Source organism: Diadema antillarum, unplaced genomic scaffold (genome assembly GCF_040938485.1).
Source record: "Diadema antillarum isolate AM-2024a unplaced genomic scaffold, OU_Dant_1.0 scf00000074, whole genome shotgun sequence".
Classification (NCBI taxonomy): domain Eukaryota; kingdom Metazoa; phylum Echinodermata; class Echinoidea; order Diadematoida; family Diadematidae; genus Diadema; species Diadema antillarum.
Window position 1 is genome coordinate 1,386,840 of NW_027270963.1, and position 22,330 is coordinate 1,409,169.

At 41.5% G+C, this 22,330-nt stretch overlaps 1 protein-coding gene across 1 annotated transcript; it reads right to left on the reverse strand.

The window, feature by feature from the left end:
- Positions 1-11,596: 11,596 nt before the first annotated feature.
- On the reverse strand, positions 11,597-17,651 carry LOC139717282 (myc protein-like). Its single transcript, XM_071628774.1, has 3 exons — positions 17,550-17,651; positions 15,371-16,200; positions 11,597-12,228 (listed from the first exon to the last, which is right to left on the reverse strand). Exons 2-3 carry the CDS (start codon positions 16,056-16,058, stop codon positions 11,597-11,599), a joined length of 1,320 nt encoding a protein of 439 aa, XP_071484875.1. The 5' UTR covers positions 16,059-16,200; positions 17,550-17,651.
- Between the last annotated feature and the right edge of the window lie 4,679 nt (positions 17,652-22,330).

Here is a 22,330-nt window from a genome sequence, read left to right on the forward strand (position 1 = left end):
CAGCGAATCTGTAACCATGGAGCTAGCTCCATCCTGTATAACGCAGCCTTCTTACACGATGAATGTTCCAGCCTGTAGGCCGATACAGGTGTATCGATAACCGTGATCGATAACCTTATTCTCCCCACCTTCCCGACCTTTTTTTTTTTTTTAATTCCTACAGCTGGATCAGTGTGATCCTTAAGCATGTATGTCATTATCATGAACAATTTGTCTGTATACAACGTCCGAGTCATTTTGAAGTCGTAGCGATGGAAGGGTTAAATTGCAACCATATTGTCGGCCAGAGTAGAAGTTAAAAATGAGCCTGTCTACTTCAAGGATACTCGTACATTGTATATTGGATAATATGAGCCGGTCCACCATCAGGTACACGCCTATATGTGATTCTCATCAAAACAATAAGAGACAAACATTTGAACGTGTTCAAGGATAGTTCAAGGGTGAACAGGAAGTGAAAAATACCACGATCATGAAATTGACATTGTACATTCCACATCATGTTGTAATAGTCCTACAAATCGATGATATAATAGTGACAGCCGCACATAACTATCATTCTGCAAATTAACAGTGTATCCGCTTTAAATGACAACTGATGTCTCCTTTGAAGAGGGATGTTTCTGGTCGTATAGTCCACGGCCAGAGGTGGGGAAAAGGTATACGAGCAATTCCACAAGGACACCGTGTCGTCACTGTTTGAACTGCATCAGGTCACGCACAGTGGGGAAGAAGGGGTGGGGGGGGGGGGGGGGGGAGGAGCCGGTAAACAGTCACAGGGACTTCGATGTTGGTGGATTTGTATGACATTATGCAGATTTCATGAATGATGCGAAGATATAGAGTGCTCTGCATGCAAGTCCAGAAGACCTGGGAGATAGATTTTCACTTCTTTGATACTCAGTCACGGTTACAGGCTTTTTTAAAGACTTTTTTTATGTCAACCCTATCAAACATAAGAAAACATTGGAAACAAAATTCATAGTGCTCATCGATTTTGACAAGCCTGGGTTATACTACTCATGTTACATCACGATCATAGTAGGCCTACCCTCATACAACCAAGTGTAAATGCGTATCATATTGTATAATAACAATAATGATAAGGTCTCCTTTATCCACAGAGTAATAGTTCTTCAGTATTAACAATAATATGATAACAATAATGATAATAATAATAACAATAATAATGATGATGATAATAATAACAACAATAATAATAATAACAATAATAATAATGATAACAATAATAGTAATAACAATAGTCCCAATAACAAAATAGTCAAGTCTTTTATAGCGCATTTCCAATAAACTGATCAATGCGCTTTACATCCAAATTCGTTCCAGTGACAAAGTCAAAAAGAATGTAGGAACTTTTTTCAAACTCTCTTTGAATACCAAAATCGAGGGTGATGAGCGGGCTTCCACTGGCAAGGTAATCCACACCTTTGCTCTACCGGAGGGCCCTGCCATTATTATTGGGGGGGTGGGGGGGGGGACGGGGGTAAAAAAGGTAACAAAATGCAATGCCGACCTAATAATTGAGACGCCAGAAAGTGAATTGGTCGAATTGAAGATTAAAACACTTGAAAATCACAAAGTTAATGAGAAAAGAAAAGGGGTGTTATTCGAGCCAACTCTAACAAGAAACGGCTTTGTACAGTAAGATCAATTGCATGATGAGCATTATTTTGACATCTTGGATATTAACTGTCTTTTTCTCATGACTAACTTGCAATGCGGATGCATGATTTTGGCACGTTATATTCTTATTCCAGTATCTGCCCGAAGCAAAAAGGACTATATATACTAGTACTTGAAGTAAAAATTCAGACAGAAACTGAAGAGCTATTTCGTTTACCAAGGTACATGTTATTGAAAGTCACTTGGCGACATCTTGAGAAAGGTGAAAGGAATAAATTGAGCCTAGACAATTGCGCATGCCGCATAATCTCCCGCTTTATGACGTCAATGGCAAATGAATGAGATACGCGCGCGAGTAGGAGAGTTCGCGAGGAGGCGAGGTCGTGGAAAAATTGGGCCTTCGCTTGACATAAACAGGGATTGACTTCTTAAATGTGATGTTCATGAGTGTTAGCGACTACTTCTTACGGAGCCCCATACGATAATTAAAGTGTTGATACATAATTCAAATAGTGCACTATCTTACAGCGTCTGTCTGCCCTTCTCCGTGAATATTGTGTCGGTTTATCGCGCCCATCAGTAGCGGTATACACATACAGCGTGGTGCAATACATTAGCTTTGATCCGTGCATCTATCTTGCATAGAGATAAATTACTAAAACATATTATACGTCTTCGCTATTAATGTTAGTGGGATTCACGCGTAGGCGAATTGCGGGATACAAATCTCGAGATTTTGCATCGCGATCATTTTCCCCGCTATTATGGTGTGAATGCGTCTATCAATATGCCCACAGTAGGGAAACATTGATGAAGACGAGCGATTTTATACGCTGGCAAAGTTGTTCTGGATGTACCCCTGGATATCGATCCTATTTTAGTCAATGACATGACAATATACTTCATTCATGTGATAATGTGTCAATGAGGGGACGAAATATCGCGAGGTTCGAGAATGGGAATACTTGACATTACACTTGAATACCTACAGTAAAATGGGGGAAGGATATTGTGATATATCAAAAATGTGCTAGATATTCAATAATATCACGATTCATTTCGTATACGTAGGCCTTATAATGTGAGGACCCTATTGTCGTACACGTATGGCTAAATCCTCAATATTTTCATTTCCTCATCATTTAAACTGAACTATCGTAATAGGCCTAGATGTATATAATTGTAAAGAGAAATGAAAAACATACACTATTATATCTCTATGCTTCATTTCCCTTTTACATTCAGTGTATTGGAGCATATTTCCAGAAGTAGAGGTTGTGATTTTTACCCAATGAAAACGCCCTCCAGGCCTCAGATTGTTCTGTAATCAGGAAGGTGGTAACAGAGATTGTTTTAACTAGAACACTCAGTATAGGGCTACTAGTATTCTTTTCGATGCATTACTAGTAGTTACCTGTTCTTTGTTTATGCACAAGCCCCGCCCCCTTTTTAACCCAACCAGCCCCGCCCCTCCGTTCATTTCTCAAATGACAAGCACCCTGCCACGCTAGCGCACGTGCTCGTTGATGGCAGCGACATTCCTGAAGTTGTTACTTTTGAAGGCGCCAAATAAATGCATGTATTCGGAAGTAGTTCTGGTAATGTTATGCATTCATTCGTACTGCGTAGCATGTACGTGTGAACTAATATTGTGTACTGGTGACATTTGTGTTTGTTTTGCTACGCTATTGTTATTATCATCGTTATCATTGTTATATTATCACCATTTTATGTCATCATCATCATCATCATCATCATCATCGCCGTCGTCATCATCATGCATCGTTTTCATTGTCATTGTCAAATTAAATGTCCAGAACAATCCACAAGTCACTGAGGGAATGGATGGTTTCTGGCCTCTCACTGACTACATTAGAACGATGTAACGAGAGCACATAATATTATCTGTAATAACAACTATGAATCATGTTTGTATGCAGACCTGTAGTAACTTTTATGCAACGGTGTTAAGTTTGTTTTTTACAGAGATTGCTAGTTCAGTGTCAGCGAAATTCTAACCCGGTTTGATTCGTGTAATTATGCTTTACTAGTTGAGTTTTACCAAAATTGCACATGAAACATCTAGATGGTAAGAAAACGGCGAGAAAAGTTTTTCCTTTCCTCTTTTTTAAAGTTAACTCGATCTAGACAGCAACACGGACTGATGCAAAAACCAAATTGAGCGAAAGAGACGCAAAAGAATACATTTCATTTCATGAAGATTGCGACCATTTATATTCGAGATCTTTATGAGACATTCTGTTACAAATATTTCTTGGGGGAAATTCATAATCAAATTTGATCTGAAGACTTTCATTACGCTTGGCGTAATCTGCCGTATTAAATAAAAGGCGAGATCATCGCATTTGCTATCAATAAATGCCTACGACATTGTAGTTCAGAACAGGAAAACTTGGAAAGGCCATAACGTGCATGTAAATGTTGTACAGGTACAATGTAAATACTCCGGGGTTATTCGAGGTCAGTGACTTGCTGCGATCTCCTGGCTTGAGCGCGCCAAAACAGGAGAAAGTATTACATGACACCGGTATGCGCACATTCCTCAAGGTCCACGCGCTCGGTGCGCTAGCACACGGAAAGGCGTGCCACAGTATGCAAATAAATAACAACAACAAAAAAGCCTACTTCCGTTTTGAAGGCGTGGTCTGGGTACTCGAGTACTGAACATCGCATACTCGTACTTAGATCCTATGACTATTAAAAAGTAGGGCCTATGCATACTCAAAGAAATACAAAGAAAATGCAAGGAGTGCGTTTAATTGTATTCTATGTCTAGTAGTAAAAAAAAAAGGAATACAGAATTATGTTGAAAACGAAAGACACAAATTCAAGGTTGTGAATTAGGAGCATCCGTTGTCATCCCGTGCAGGCGTTAAAAAAAAAATTGAATCAATTTATCAGATCGGGCTATCAATAAATGTAACTGCTATACCCTCTTTTAGCATTTTGGAAATATATGAATAAAAAGAAAAGAATCACAATTCCCAGTAGGTTGGTTTAGACCATAGCCAAGATATGTGCATTACCTTTCACTTTGATCTTTGAAAACAAAATTCAGATGATGTCTGATTATTAGCAAATTATTAAGATAAAGGTACCGACTGTGACAAATATGACAATGTAAAACGACTGTAAAAGGAATATATAGCATTTCCAGTAACTGCACGGATACCCCTGTGGAAAAACAAAAAAGACAAAATGAAATCTTACTTGCAGTCATCTATATATAGCAACAGCCAAATGCAATCAAAAATCAACATGAACAGACAAGCAAATTGAAATTTGACGAATCGTTCTTTGACCAGATTCTTCGTCAACATTATACAATGTATACGACTAATTATATGCCTACGATTTACGACCACGGCCCTGGAACAAACTCACAGAGATTTGGGGTACACACAAATATTGTCAAACCAGCTGGGAGGGAGATACAATGTACTAACTAGTACATTCTATCTAGAAATCACCACTGTCCATTTCGGGATTTCACCATACTCCCTGGTCAAGCCTTATGAGGTCAGCCTAGACATACCATTGTGAGTAGATGGCCATTGCGGCGGAAATGGCCATCAGATTTGATCAGATTTGAGCCACAGTCCCGTGATAATGAATGATGATGCCGCATAACCTCAATAGACCGAATACTATTGTATCAAACTGTCCTTAATCGGTCGGACATGTCCGAATAAATGAGGATCCTACCAGGTACGCATCATTCATACACATGGGCCAACATGTAGGCCTATGGTCAATCGACTGTGCCATTGAACGGATGTAGGCCTGCCTACCGAACCGGAATCGAAACATGTAGCCCAACCTCTTGCGCAATACTAGTATCATCTACTGCTGTCTACATTGGCCTATGTACACCCAGGGAGGTGCTTTTCCAAGAGCCTTGGATTTCTCTCCCTTTTGACTTGATACAGCATGATAATTGAAAAAAAAAAGTGGATCGCTTCTATATTGGGCATTTTCAATTTCTCGAAGGTGCCATCGTCTAATAATTCACATCGATTTCTGTTTCAGACCAATCGGTGATTTATTACTGTTCGTGCCTTGCAAGCCATGTTTGCCTTGCAAGCCATGTTTCAAGAATATACGTAGGTATTGTGTAATTTATGTTAGATGGGTTTTATCGAACAATCCAGAGGGGAAAAGTATAAGTTTAATTGCATGGAAAACATATTTTGCCAAAATGTACATCAAATTTCATCTCAAAATTTATGACATCTAAGGCATAATCAGACGCTTGTTCTGTACTACTATCGCATGGGGATACAGTATTCGGGAGTTAAGTGACAGGTCGTCGAAATAAATGCAAGCTTTGATTGGCCCACGCTGATTGTCGTTTCCAAGGTTCGAATTGTCTTCCGGTCGTCCTAAAAGGAAATGTACAAAATGTTACATTCAAGACCATACATGGAGTGCTGTGTAAAATCATGAATATTCAAAGCAGCAGAGAGCGCATTTCCTTTTTGATCCATATGCTCGGCTCTCCCTCTAAATTAATATTCATAAGAGGGGGAGGGGGGACTGCCTTCTTGTGACCGCACAGTACAGCATTATGACGTATGAAAGCATCATTTTTGTCAAAGCTGTTTAGGTAATGCATTTCATCTACAATTTATAAAGCAAGTGGGTTTTTGTTTTATTTTGTTTTATTTTTATTTTTACACAGTTGTTTGTCTTTTTTTTAACTTCAAGTAAAACGTTGTTCTCGGAACGTGAATAAGATAAGAGAAATGAAAGAAAATGACTGAAAGAAGGTCCTGTTTCTTTACAAATTAAAGGCAAGTATCAACTTTTTATGCTGAGATGTGACTGACACAAGATGTATGATTACTCATGGATTTCTACTGGGGGACCCCTCCCCCCCCCCCCCCATCTCTTACTGTTGGCTATGCAGCATTTCGCATGTACTTAACAACACTTTGTTAGTGGATACCATGTTAAGGATACTCTCATCATACAATACATGAATAAACCACTTTTTATGTCCACATATTTTATTAGTGTAGGTCCCTCAAACACCCCCGCCCCTTCAATCCGCCCTCAGCGCCGGTCGCATTACAAATAAATGGGAATCTCTATTACAGTTGCCTCTTTAAATTCAAAAGGAAGTGTGTGTGGCGATACCATTTAAACGTCCGCCGACCCATTTTGCTATCACAACGGCAAGCGCTTGACAATAGAAGCCACGTCCAGAAAGTTTATCTTCTGAAATTTAAAGGGAAGTGTGTGTGTCGATACACCCCCGGCGGCACGTCATGGCACGGGTAAATCCATGGATTGTAACTCTAGTAGATGAAACTGGATGAGATAGAGCGAAGAGATAGAGCTCGACGCAGCTACTCACGTGTTTCGCTAGGCGCACCGTGTCGATGCAATATTGCGTAATCTCGAAAATAGGTCATGGTGTTTGACAAAGGAAGACAGAGAGGATAGAAAAAAAAAATTGTGTCGTTACGACCAGCGCAGAAACTCGTCGAACAATAAATTACGTGAGCATTTGGCAGTGAAAAAAAAGGTCTTGACCCTTTGTCGAATTCTCAAGCATATGTCGGACGCTGTCAAATGAGGAATTGGTAGGCGTGACAGTGGCATATGTTGTAAGTGGCAAAAAGCGGAAACATACACATTGTATTGTGATGATTTTATTCACGTTGTTATTTCTGTATAAAGTCGACAATCACTTCCGGTTGACTCTAACACGACAAGAAATCAACGCAACCCTCAAATTCCAAGTGTCATACTGTTACTATGTATGAACAGTGCCTTACATTCCGAGACAAGAGACAGCAAGTAGGCGTTTTAGCTTTGTTATCCCCCTTTTGTTTACTTCATAGATTATTGTGGCTGTTTGCTGTCGGAGAACTATTATGCCACTTGCACAATGCGCTGCAGTTCCATGCACTTATCTAGATGCCCCCAAACACGTGACGTTATACCAAACCTTGGTTCGAATAGTTTCATCGTTATTTCCTTCACAAAATATTGTAACTTTGAAAAAAAGATCTGAGGATCTTGAAGCATTTACCAATTCTGACTTATTCCACATTCTTGAAAACGAAACGATTGTAACTGATTTTTTTTTTCATGAAATCAATCAATTTTGTTTGTGGTGTAACTAGTGGTGATTACTTTTTTTTAGAGTGGAAAGGGTTGTAGTTTAAATACCTGGAGCATACCAAGCCAACTACCCGGACCACAAACTTAGTTTTTCAAGCAAGGCCTATTTCTTTCTTCTTTTTTTTTTCACCAGTAGTTACCATTATATCAAATGACTTTCTAATTTTAAGTCACATCCGAGCTGGACGAAACTCTGGCGGTTTAGCATTCAATTAGCCCGATTTTGTTGGTTACCATCAACGTGAACATGGTTTCGAACAGCACTCGGAAACTTTGGGACATGAAGATTTCCAATCCTATAAGCAAAATAAGTCCGTCGAAGTAAAAGTAGTGTTCCTATAAGCTGCAGATAGAGATGACCCCCCCCCCCCCCCCCCCATTAGGCCTAAAAGGGACTGTACAGTACTGGTTGAGGTGGGGATTCATGTTTTGACATTCCTAGGTGAGATAATGAGAAACCTTTTATGAAATACGAAAGAGAATGTAATTTTAAGGAGGATTCAACGCTTATTTGATGAAAATTGCTTTTCAAATGGCGGAGATAAAAAAAGTGATAATAATAAAAGGCGACAGGCCACGCCTTTTATCAGGATCTCTTTGTTTCACATTGTTTTTGGATATCTCAGCCATTCCAAAACCGATTTTCATCAAATAAACTTTTGATACCCCTTAAAATTGCATGCTCTTTGACATCTCATAGAGTGGTTTCTGAATATCTCGCAAAACGTTAAATGCTAAATCCTCACCTCGACCAGAACTGTATACACCCTTTAATGCGGCACCCTTCACTCCGCCCTCTGCATATCGATTAAAGGGTTAACATTATTTTGGTTGAGATGGGGGGATTCAGATTTTTTTTGCGAGATAATTGGAAACCACTTACAAAATATTAAAGTGCATACAATAACTACTAAGAGGAATTCAAAGTTTGATGAAAATCGTTTCTTAAATGGTCACTATAGATATTCAAGAACAAGGCTAAACAAAGTGGTCCTAAAAAAAAAAAAAGTGGGATCCACCTTTTATTTGGACCCTTTGTCTGTAGATATCTCATTCATTTTATAACCGATTTCAATCAAATAAAATCATGAATTCCTTCTTGAATTGTATGCTCTTTCATATTTCATAACAGGTTTCTCATTGTCGCGCGCGCACACACACACACACACACACACACACAATAGAATGGAAACATGAAGCCCCATCTTAACCAAAACAATACATCCCTTTTTAAATCTCTTTCTGTGTATTTATGTTTCAATACATTTTGTTGGGCGTAAGGCATTGGAGAACACCTAACAAGCTTTGCTTTTGAGAAGTCGGGGGATAATTGCCGGTAGTATTGAATAAAAACATACCGGTATGGACTAGTAATAAGGACGAACTGAGAAATATTACGTGCGTCTTTCCAAGAATCGTGTGGGCGTGGCAAGTAAGAATGTAAGAACACGTAATCCTGACGCTCACTGTTTCATTGCATATTTTCGTTGCACATTATTTAAAATCCACGCGAAAACTCTTACCAACGAGATGTGTGTAGGCACATACAATACAATTCTCCAACCCACACTTTCATTTTCTCACGCTCACTCGCATTCCAGGCATCTACTTTGCGTATAACTGTACATGTAATATCACTCACACAATACACGCGACACACACAGCTTTCCCCTTGCTTTGGTGCATAAGGGCCCCTCTCCACACTTGAGTTCACTCAGAGGGCACGAGCAGTCTGCATTCCAATCAAGAGACACACCCCCTTATACATATTCATGTTGCAAGACATCACAAAGGGCGCAAAGCCCACGTGATGTCTTCCGCGGGCTTTTTTGTTCCAAACCCCGCGACTCACCAAGCCGACGCAACCCCAAACAAAAAAGGTCTCAGCGTGCTGTACGAACCAGCTGTGAGTCCAAAACAATGGAACAAAAGCGACGGCAGACATTTTTAAATGTACGTGAGATTTTTCCGTGTTTTTAATACGCCAAATCGGCACTTTCACTACAGAATAAAAACAATTCACAGATTGTTGGTGACAAAAAGATGTTTTCCCGATTATGGTAGCTTTTCTAACACAAGTTTGAGAACAGAATTCGCTGCAAACACCGCAATACCAAGGGTTACGCTCTTTTACGAACAAACCAATGTTTGTAAACAATCTTCCTTGATTCTTTTTTTTTTTTAAACAACAATATGCAAGAACCCGTTTGCAATAAATATTTGTCCTAACAAATCTCGCTACATGGAAGTTTGGGCCAAGGTGCAATTAAAGAAAAAGACAAACTCTGCACGCACACTGTTTCAAGGTTGATTCGTATTGAATTCACTTCACTGTCGACTATCTTCTTTAACGAAGATCATGGTTCTTTCAAGTCGGGGCCCCATCAAGAACAGGGATTTAGGCTAGACAGAAGTCAGTAATGACCAGTGTAAAATACATGCCTCAACACCTTTGTTTTACTGCAGGCAGCCCTTCGTTCGGGCCACACTAACGATTTATCTTTGTGTGCCTACAAACGCACATGAAACAATACGAGCAATTTTCTCATTTCACTACGCGTACACAGTCAACTTTGATTTGAAATGTCACGGAATGCAAATGTAGTACGTTGTCAAAAAATTTATGTAAGGCTGTGTTTATGTAAAGAGTCGAATTGAACGTGAGGATTAAACAAACATACAGAAGCTGCATGCAAAGCAAAGGACAGGAATCCCATACAGTAGAAGTATCACCAGATACATTTTCCTTTCTGTTGTACAAGTCTCGATTCCTGAGCATTTGTTATCTACAAGTGTATGTACCCAATTTCGCTTTTTCGAGTTTTTTTTTTTTTCAATACTAAATATATATGATGTAAACAATATACACTTTAAACACTGTACAAACTTCGCGCCATAAAACTTTCATCATAGAACTCTTTCTTGTCAACTCTCCCCTAATAAATTTGCCTTTCTGAAGCTATAGACCTTGCTGTTCTGATAGAAATAAATGTATCCTTTGTACATATACTGTCTCTCTGTTATAGCTTTTCTGTTAAAACCTCTCTGGGCTTAGTTGGATGTGGCAAAAATATCAGTCTTTTACAGAACATCCACTCCTTAATCCATCATAAAATAGCTTTTCTGTTTATACAACCTCTCCTATTTACAGATTCATCTTTTTAAGCTTACTGTGCAAAAAAGCAACACTGTTCTCATCCGGTCTTCGTTTCTGCACCTGGAGTCCGCTTTCGCTCCTCCTGCCTTCATGTTTATATTATCACCAAATGTGGGACCGAGGACAATTTTGATATGCTCTTCAACAACTTTTTGACAGAACAAAACTTATCAAAATCCTTCTTTCTTTTAAAAACAAAATTCCCACCACAGAGCAAACAAATGTTTACACAAACTAAATTCTATTTGGCTGATAAATACAATCAAGGGTTATTCACATCACATCTGCACATCACATTAGCTTCTGAAATCTAACGTGTTAAGTCACAAAGAGACATTACTGGTATGCTTCTCCTACCAACTTTTTTCTCGTTTCTTGCTTTTTGTATACAAAACTTACAAAAAATCATTAAAAAAATGGAAGAAGAAATTCTGCTTATATCAAAATGCAAAAGATAGACTTGTTCACATACTCCACACCCTCAGGGTGAAAGAAAGGGCACATTTTTTTGATACAAAAAAATGAAAAAGGCAGTGTCAGAAAACGGATGTTCACAATACAGTTGGTCATCGTCGTTCAAAAAAAAAAAAGAACTCTTCACAGATAATCGTGTCCATGGGAGGCACAAAAGTCCACGTCTAGTCACTTGGACCCTTCCAGCTGCTGTAACCGATGCAGCAACGCTCGATGTCGCCGCCTGGCCGCGTCTTTGTTCCTCGTCAGGACCTCCTCCTCAGCATGGAGCTCGTGCACATAGTCTGTCGCTTTCTTGAGAATCACAATCTTTGCTGCCCTCGCCTGGTCCCGCAGCTCGGGGATCTCGTCGCGCAGCTTGAAGAAACTCGTCCGCAGGTCCTCCCGCCGCCGCCTCTCCAGCACGTTATGGTTGGCACGGCGATCGCAGTCCTCCGAGTCCGAGGATGCCAGACTACCGGACTGGCTGCCGCCCCTGCTGCTACCTCTACTGCTACCCCTGCTGCTGTAGGACCTGGACTTGGCGTGCTTGGACCCAAGGCTGCCCTTTGTGAAACTGTTCTCGAGGGCGCGCTTCACCTCCTCCAAGTTCACATGCTTGCCGCTCTTTTTCGAGCTCTGCACTTTCGTGAGGATGGACTTGTTCGACGAACACCGCTTAACAACCTTAAACACTTGATGGGCATGGGAGCCATGTTTGCGCGAATGCTTTGAATGCCGCTTGATAATTATAGTCCTTGGCACGCTGTGTGATGATGGGGTACCCTTCTTCTCCACTGTTACAACATCAATTTCCTCCTCTGCAGGCAAGAGAAAACAAAAAAGAAGACCATCAGTTTTCATTCAGATTCATCAGAATTATACTGGACAAGCTCATAACATTGATAAAATCTGTAAATATCAGACATAATGCTGCAAATAACTTCAGAAAAGGTATAGATATTAACCTGTAAGAGCAGAACTAAATACAGACAGCAGAAGTTACTAGCATCTTGACATGAGGCAACAACAATCCTAGATTGCGCAACCGCTAGGTCCCCACTGCAAAGGGGAGATGGTATGGTATCTGCAATACAAACCCAGTATTGCAACACAAGCCTGCCTCCAGTGCAACATACAGGCTGTCTCAGTGCAGAAAGCAACAGTGAACAGACCAGAGGTCGCACTACAGCATCCCTCCCTCCCCCCCCCCCCCCCCCCCCCTTCATTTAAATCTTGCCGCAGGGACCAGCACCAATGAAAAGAGGTGGGACAATTAAAAAATGAGACTTCCCCCTTTGAGCACCGCACTGTGACCAAATTCAAGATATGCAACGTTGGAATTTTGTATGATTTGTTTTGCATTTTCCCCTTACAATCGTTGTATAACATGGTGGCAATTGTGTAGACTGGCTACGAAGGACACTCACCAAAGAGGACCTATACAATGAATGAAGTAGAAAGGCTTCTCAGTTTCAGCTGTAGATCTCTAAATTTTTTACACCAGCACCTGCTTCTCTCTATCACATATCATGCATTGCTCATCTAATTGACTGAACTACACACTTTGAATACACCTGTTCCCACCACTATTTCAAATAGCCAATTGCGCACCTTCATTAATACTTTTAAATGACTGCAGGTTCATCTACTAGTACTAGAGAATCTACCCACAGTAGCAGTATTATGCTACTTCTCCGCAGCCCACAGAAAATTAATGCACGTTTGGTTTTACTGCGCTGCATTTCCTGGATATTGACAGGAAAAATGTTCTTGTGCTTACATGGACATGGTATGGCGGAGTGGAGAGAGAGAGGGATAGAGAAACACAGGAAATTACGCCAAGCCTACCATTGGGGCCCTGTTTAGGGGTGTACAGCAGCAAACGGGGTTTATCAGTGAGTCGGCAAGTGGCTTTCCCGCGTCTAGCTAGCAAGCTCTGTGTGCAATGCAAGAAGTACGAGTATTTAGAGTGGGACCGTAGTAGCAGTGTAGTAGTAGCTCTACTTGTAGTGAGTAGTAGTGACTCATTTAGCGGGGGCAAGGAGAAATGGAACTCCTGTCCCGATTTTTTTGAAGTTGTGGCGCGAGAAATGAAGCTCGCCAATCTTGAAAAAGGGAGTGTTTCCTTCTCTCCCTCTCTCCTCCCCAAAGTTCTCGGGGCATTGAGCCAAATTTGTTTCTGGGTGCAGTAGTCGCCGGGAAGTACTATTACTGTTTAGGTCATAAGACTGTCGCAAGTGCAAGTAGGCAGGCACTCTAACGTTTGAGTTACGTCCAAATTGCTCATTTCACTGGGATTGTTTTTCTTTCGCTACCCCTAGCAGCGGCTTCAGTCATAATTCACTGGGTGAACTGCAAGGCAAACCGGATGGGGAGGCTACAGGGAACTTTTATTACACGCTTCCTGTTTTTTTTTTTTTTTTTACCCCCACCTTCTTACAACACTCAAAATTATCTCCTTAGTTCTTTCCCTCAAACTCGTCATCTGCAAGCAATTCCAAGAAGTCGGCATTTTTTGTAGATCAATTATTCATGACAATCTAACTACTGAGCCTCTTTTCCAGACGGCCTGATTTCGTGTTCTTCCTAACTTCTGGTTGTACGATTTTTTTTTTTCAGTGGAATAATGAGCAAAGATATTGGGACTCCCAACGAGATCATTGCAAGATTATTACTATTAACGAACACCACAGTCACTTTTTTGACGGACAACACGTTGAAAGTGACGCACACCTCGGTCACTTTTGTGACGGACACCCTCGGTACATTTGACGCACCCCCGTAAATACTGAAACGATTTTTGCATACGTTTTATTCAAGCAATTTCATTTTCTTTTGGTTCGTACACATAATTTGTAAAAGTTTCGGCAAGTTTCCCTTACCATGTAAGCACCGTATTGTCATTCACCGTACATCACGCTGCTGCTACGATATTCCGTGCAGTAGTATGTATTCTGTGCATGCAATCCATACATGACAATCACATGTGTGCAGAATGCGCTGTGTGTGCGCGGCCATTGCTAGTGCGGTGGATGCATACTGCTGCAGCGCAGGTAGGTACACACCACGCCACGGCATTCATATTCCCGCTCGAGTACTGCGTAACTACAGCCAAGTCGCGGTACGTAGAGATTCGCACAGCTAACAGCGTCGCGCGCGCGTCTGGCCAGCTGGTCGGGCTATCCCGCGAGCAGAAAATGGCATGCGGCAAGCAGTTCTTCTGCTGCCGTTTCGACAGGAAAGATTTAACTAAGTTGTTACATCGCTGAACAGTCCCTGGTTTGAGATTGAGTATGCATGATTTCATGGGTTTGTTGGAGGGAAAATGTAAGGAGAAAGGGTGGCTTTTAAATTCTTTGCTTGCCAGATTCTGGCAAGCATTTTTTCCTCTTATTCCAAAACGCTTCCCGACTTTGATTTTCACTTGCCGCGGGAAAGCGCTCACTGTAATTTCACTCGCGGTACGTGTATCCAGCGTGCAAAAATGCGTGTTATTTTCCATAGCCAAGTGACGTACCATGACGCACCCCTCGGTCAAAATTTTGACCGACAATGATGGGATTTTGACGCACCCCTCGGTCAAAAATTTGACGGACAAAGCTGGTAAAATGACGAACACCTGGTCACAAATTTGACGGACCAAACGAGGAAATGACGCACCCATGTCCGGGGGTAGTGGGGTGAGTCATTACATTGACAAGTGCATTATTTCTTTCTCTTCATGCCGTAGAAATCTAGAAAACGTCTAGTAAAAAAAAAAAAAAAAAAAATCCTGATTTAACAGCTCATTATGTCACATTCACAGTCAAACTCGTGAAATATCTAAATTTTCCACTTGCTAAGCAACTATTTTCATTTTAGGGGAAATTTGTTGGTTCGGCACAAATAGTTACAGGAGGGAGGCTACATGCATGATGACCATCAAAGAGTAAATTCTTAAACAATTGATAAAATAATTACCAGAATCTGACGGTGTATTGTTGCCCAGTTCTAGTCTCGTATCACTGAGTGGGTAGGGGAATACCGAGGTAGGGTCTACGCATCCATTGGCATTGAAGTCGCCCGTTGCACCGGTGCCGCTGCTGGTCAGTGCCCCGACCTGGCCCACCAGCTTGCTCTTGGCCGCCCGCTCTGCCTGCATCTGTCGTCGCCTCTCCTCTGCCTGGATAGCACTCCACATGCAGTCCTGAATGAGATAGTTCGACTTATGGTTGCCAATCCTAGCGGGGCTAGTCGCCCGGGCTACCGCTGTCGGTGTGGCGGAGGTAGCAGCCGTCACTTGCTTGCCCGTGTCTGGCCCGACAAAGGCAAAGCTCTGCGTCATCCACATTGGTTCGTCGTCGAGCAGGTCGGACATGTGTTGCAGTTTCTCGGAAAACGAGCTCGTCAGCAGGGGGCTACACCCACGACCCCCTCCTCCACCGCCACTATCCTCCCCGTCGCTGCTGGGGTGTGAAGGGCTGAGGGGAGGGGTGGGGAACAGCGACAATTCGAAATCAATGTCCTCGTCGAACTTTTTCCAGATATCCTCGCTGGGCGTCGTGGCGTTGGGCGAGGCGCTCGACATGCTCTCGCCGTAGAACTCGACGTCGGTGTTGTCGATGAAGCACTGTTTAAACGGGTCGAAGTCGGTCTCCATGACAGCCATTGCTTTTTTGACGGTTCCGTTGTTACGACTTTTGATAGAAATAGTGTCCACAGAATAAGGAAGTCCCGTCGTCTCACGAATCGACCTTGTGTTGAGCTAGGAATAGATTATTAATCCGAATTATATTCCGAGTTTGGATGTCCTGTGACGGAAATACAGAGAGAAAAACTGTTAGCATGGTTGCTGATACATCCGAAGAATAAACTTTGACTTGAGAATGAAAGAGTGTGTCAAGAGCACTTTTTTTTTCCCTTCAACCAGACAGAAAGACAAAACAATTTGAATTAAATACTAGGGTCTAGATTTCTAGGCACCTTAACTTGTTTTTTTTTTCACATCATCATCATAATACTAAATAGAGGTCACACCTGCATTTGCCAAATGAACGATGGATTTAGAACATAGCCAACCAGATTCTCATCTAACCGCCCGCGAGACCAAGACAAGAAGGGCTGAGTTTTAGAAAAAAAACATCCAAGATCTGAGAACTCGAATCAAGATGCGACACAGCTAGATTACAGCACCAAACCATATGCAATATTATCACTATCAGAACACCTGATCGTATTATATCTAAGAGGGCTTTGTTCACGTTGAAAGTAAATAAAACACGACCCGCAGCCCGTGTCCAGTGCTCACAGGGTCACATCATCACCAGAGGATTTGCTTGGGTAAGCGACAACTAAAGGCACCCCATCAACACAAACTCCACTAGGGAGATGCAGACCTAACGTTAGAATTGATCAGGAAGAAAGACATCATTCCTACCGAATGGGCGGTGGAATAACATACCAATGACATAAAATAACAAGAAGGGTGACCACACGAGTGATGAACAACGAAGGAGGAACATTCATGAAAAATGAAGATAGTACCCGACGTAGGTCCAACGCATGTTGGCTTGGCAAAACTAGACCTATTTCGCAATCTCGTCTCAATATACACGTGTATGATACACGCAGTTGATCGCTTGCTGCGAACAGCACAGCACACCGCAGACCAATCTCACACACACATTACACACACACACACACATGGCATCGCAACGCATTATCGCACACTCGGGGAAAAAAAAAAAAAAAAAAAAAAACGCCGGTAGAATCAAAGTGAAATCTCATGTACACGTCTGAAAGCGAAGACAGGCTGGATATACGACTTCATGATAAATGAAATATCTAATTACAATCACTATAGAGTGGTCTAGGCCTACATGAACTCAAAATCCATCCTCTCCAGATGAACTAGCAGATGAAATCGCAGAGCTAGAGGGAAGAAGGCAGCAAAGTCGAAAGATGATCGAAGTGGAAATATCTACGCTCAGCTGTTCAGCCGGGGCCCTACCACAATATGTTTCTACTCAGGTCAGCAGAGCAAGACGATGTCGATGCACAGTACTAGTATCCCACGTCTGGAAGTTCCGAAACATGTCTAAAATTGTCAAAGCAAATCGCGAAATTTTACAAACACAGGATACATAGGTAAACTACTTACGGAATTCTTCGGCACGGAGGGCAACACTTAGAGAAAAACCCAATTATAAATCCAAATGTCAGGGGCGAACAACGCCGTCTGATCTGTCTCGACCGAGTCGGCTCTACAAGAGTGACCTCTCAACGATTGGATCGGGAATAATATATTTCACTGTCCTAAAATAACGCGATGCTCGCTAAATGGACTTGCGTGGCGGCACACACACACACAGACACACGCGTACAACAAGATCGTTCATTATGCACACTAGCGTACGATTGCCCTTTAAAAAACTACGACCGTAACACTTGAGGATATTCATCCGCAACAAACGGGGGGAGGAACTCATATCTGGATTACGCTTACTAATATTACTTGTGCTTACTTGATTGCGACAACCGGAGCCGTGTCAAACAAACGCCGGTAAGTTCAAATTTATGATGCTAAACACGGTAACCTGCGTTCTGCTCCTTTTCAACGATATACTATAGCGTCAACTTCTTTCCAACGGTTACTAGCTGTAAGATATGTACAGAACAAGGTGTGATACAGTATGACCGCTCGATAAACACACAGTACAGTTGCTGCGTGTTAAAGTCCACAGCAAGTGCACTTGTCATGCTTTGCTTACACTCGACATCAACTGCAGAAAACATAAATTTATTCAGATAGATAAATAGAGTTTATAGTGAGTGTAATTACCTGTGAAGTTCGTTCTCCTAATTAGTATGAACTTTCCATTATGTTTATAATAATTTAGTGCGTCTAGAAAGGTAAATACCGTTTATCTCTCACACTATTCCTCTCCTCGGATTCATCATGAAATAGAGTCGATTAAAAAAAAAAAGCCAAACAGCAATATTTCGCAAAATCAAACGCTAACAAGATCGCATGGAATAGAGCATGCGTCGCATTGTGAAAATAGTTACGATATAGGCGCAAAATAGATGCAAAGTTAGCCTTCAGTTACTATGTATTACAGCGTAGGAATATTTATTTACTTCGTTTTTGTTACTTTGTTTTCGTTACTTTTTCCCTAGCAGTATAGGGATAAAAGAGGGATGTTGCACATATCTAAACAGTGTAATGAAACTATTATTTGGTTACTAGTAGTATAGGCATATATATATATATATATAATTCTCACTATCAAAAAGTTGTCGACTTTCACAAAACGGTCAATCTGTACACATAAAACGACATGGTTACATTCGCGCCGACCATCGCCACAGTAACCACCAGTAACAAGTTATAAGTAGTTGCCCCTTCTCCCGAGACCACTCTACGAAACTTGTAATAATATAGCTATAGCTCATCAATTCCTACCACGCAGCAACCACCGTCTACCATATCACAACCATCCGCCGCAACTGTAGATTCGCAACAACACATCCATGGCCACCACAGCATCAACATATACATACTAGTAATCATTTAACCGCCCACCGCAAATGTAGGCCTAATCACCCAGCGTATAGGCCAAGATGGGTCACCACCTTACCACAAAATGCTAAACCACGTTCCTCAAATTTAGCGCTGATCCGAACCCTGAAACCAACACTGAACTTTATCAAGCACCGCAACCGGCAACCTTGGAACACTTCTAACGTCGTCCACCATTCCATTTTCAAGTTTACCACAACTTATCAATGCAATATGTTCAACCACCACCAACGTTTAGAATATGTCGCCACTGCTACCATCACTTTTTTTTTTCATCGTTAACGCTATGCGATTCTGATACAATTCTGCAAACACACATTGACACAAATATTCAACACAACTAAAGTCAATGTTTTGCACACACACACACACACACGCGCACAAAATAAGACACTCATTCACTCACCCACTAACTTACACTCTCCCCCCCCCCCCCCCCCCCCATCAATTACAAATCACGTGTGGTCTGATACTCTGGTTGGACTATGGGGGAAAAAGCTGCGGGGAACTAGCAGTTACCTGTAGCAGAAGTCTGACTCTTCCCTTTAACACCGTTCTCGAGCAGTGCTACTCGAAGCGAGATGTTTATATTCGACCCATAGGAGTCCGGCCCCTCATAAGCCGCAGTATCGCGTTGAAATGATATCAGCTGCCTGACAAAAAACATAGATGAGTGAGTTTCTGGGCAATTATTCAATGTTAGTCGCTTATATCCCACTTTTCCTTCATAAATGTTAAATATCGCGTAAAAGGAGTATTCATATTTAGTAGTCGTCCTGCATTCCAGGCGATATTTTGTACAATTTTGTCGCGTCCACCGAGGTTATTATTCATGAGACAGAGAAGGCGGGGCCCTGGGAAGCCCGCGAGAAATGTTGACCAATGAGATAACTGACTTGTCACGGAAGGCGGAGCTTATCCCTAACTAGCCGGACCGAGAACTACTCAAGCCCGCGAAGCTATTCCACTCTTCAAGAAGGGTGCTGAAAGTGCCTAAATGTCTGCATGCAATCAGATGGTCTTCCTGCACCCGGCCCGTCGTGTGCCGTACTACCGTTCATATCATTTTGGCAAATTTAAACAACCACTCAGTGATGCGCAGTATTCGAACTACCAGTATGTGACGACACGTATTCTAGACTCGGTTTCTTAACAGAAAAACTGATGTGTTTTTTTACAAGTTTTTACAAAGGAACGTGTCACTTCGCTGTCATGAAAGTGAACGCTGCTTGGTTATCCCCGATATTGACCACATATTCGACATTTTATGCAAGAAGACTACGAGATATCAGACTCAATACACGACACTACAGAGTATGCAGCGAGCAACGCGCCGGTGCGAAGCCCTAACCCACCGTTGCGTGGGTAGGTGGTAGGGGACGGAAGTTTGGGGGCAAGCACGGCTGCTTGTTCGAAAAGGTTGAATGTTTACACTCTGTACCTCTCATTGAACTCCAAGATTTCTGGTATTATACTAAGCGGTCAAATGACCAGCCAACAGTATTCCACGAGACTGAGACAGCAAGAGACATTTACATTCTAACATTATGACTATAGGCTCACTTACTGGGGGTGGGGTGAATATGACTGATGTTGCCCAAGCCGATCTGATTACTAGGAAGGCGGGGGACGTAGGACCTTTAAGAAGAACTGCATGAAAATAAACACATTTAAATCATTTCTCGTAGGACCCCTATTTTTCAAGCGGTTGTGAGATAGAACTTTACTTCCCCTATAAAGTTTATCGTGGCAAAAGATTGAACATTGCATATGCATTTTTAGTGATACATCAAAGCTCAGAATGCAAAATCAGTACAAATTGTACTAGAAAACTATAAATAAACAGATGAATGGATGAAAATAAATGAACGGATTATATATGAACGGATGGTTGAACAAAAGTACGAACGAATGAATAAATAAATAGACGAAGATAAATATTTGGGTTGACAAACCACAACATTTTCACACTGGTCTTGTCAACGTTTACATGTTCCCGGTGTGTAAAGACCGGACAAGTGGGGAACGCGAACAGGTATTCCAGGCCTACACTGCTGGTATTCGAAGTAAAACGAAACAAAATTCCACACATACTTTCGAATCTCGCTGCCACACACGAATATGCATGAGTGGCTATACAACTTTACCTATAGGCATGAAATCTCTCTCACTTTTCAGGGAATTTACAATAATACGCAGGAAAGCGCGTGAATGGATTTGAACCAGCAAAATCGGGGGATAGAATTCTATCCAAAGTTTGTGCAAAATCAGACAGTTCGCACTCGTGGACCGCGTCCTTGCATGTTGACTTATGTTGTTCAAGTTTCCCCCACTCACCGTCCTGTCTGTGTAGCGCCCCATTTCATAAAAGATGTTATAGGATAGCAACTCTTGCTGGAATGGCAATTTCCAATATCAGCAGCCAATCAGGAAGCTAGATTCTTGTCGTTTCCATGACAACTACCATTCCAGCACGAGTTGCTATCGTATAAACTTGTTTTTTTTGTGTGTGTGTGTGTTTTTTTATGAAATGCATGGGGACCTGATGCTGTGACGAAAACACTCAAAGTGGGTTTGCGAAGCTGAAGAAAATTCATGTGCGGAATACATAGCCAAAAAAAACCCCAAACAACAACAACAACAACAACAACAAACAAAACAAGACAAAAAACAAGAAACAAAAAACATCATCGGACTGACTTTCAGGTAGGCCTATACATTTACTAGGAAGGGAGTTGCTATCATTTATGTTGAGGAATTACATTGCTTGACTTGGTGTCGAGTGAATTAAAATGAGGGGGTGGGGTGGGATGGGGTATTTGTTGATGGGGGCAAACAAAATTAACCGTGATACATTCTGATGTTTGCATGGGTGATGGTTGACGGACTTAAGAAGTAGACCTGTTTTCATTATCATTGTTATATATTTGATCAGCGAATAATACAGATTAACATTGCTATTCCTGATGGTGATTATAAGTATACGAAATAATATTCTGTATTATCATGAATTAATGGAATTTCCAGGTACAACAAGCATGCATCATATGCGAAAGCTGTATTACAGGGGTAAAAACAAATGACAGACGTGAATGGTAACCTTGATAGTTAATTAGAGCATCGAATGTCGACTGACATGGTGTGTACGGGGAAGAGAAAAAATGTAACAGGATGAAAGCGAAAATGAATTTGGAATTATCTCTCAGGGACATGTACACACAGATAATGTGAGTACACAAACCACAAAAATAAAGGTCCTTTGTACCTGGATGTGCTCTGACGTTATAGAAGCTGGTGGGGTTAAAACAGCTTGGTGTAACAGTGGTATAAATTCAAGGGGCGTGTCACCTGTAGGAGAC

Bases quoted from the DNA above. Each gene is read 5' to 3' on its own strand.
- LOC139717282 (XM_071628774.1), bottom strand. From the start codon at position 16,058: ATGGCTGTCATGGAGACCGACTTCGACCCGTTTAAACAGTGCTTCATC. The intron at 12,229-15,370 runs GTAATTATTTTA...TCTTGCCTGCAG, and splicing joins CAATACACCGTCAGATTCTG to AGGAGGAAATTGATGTTGTA.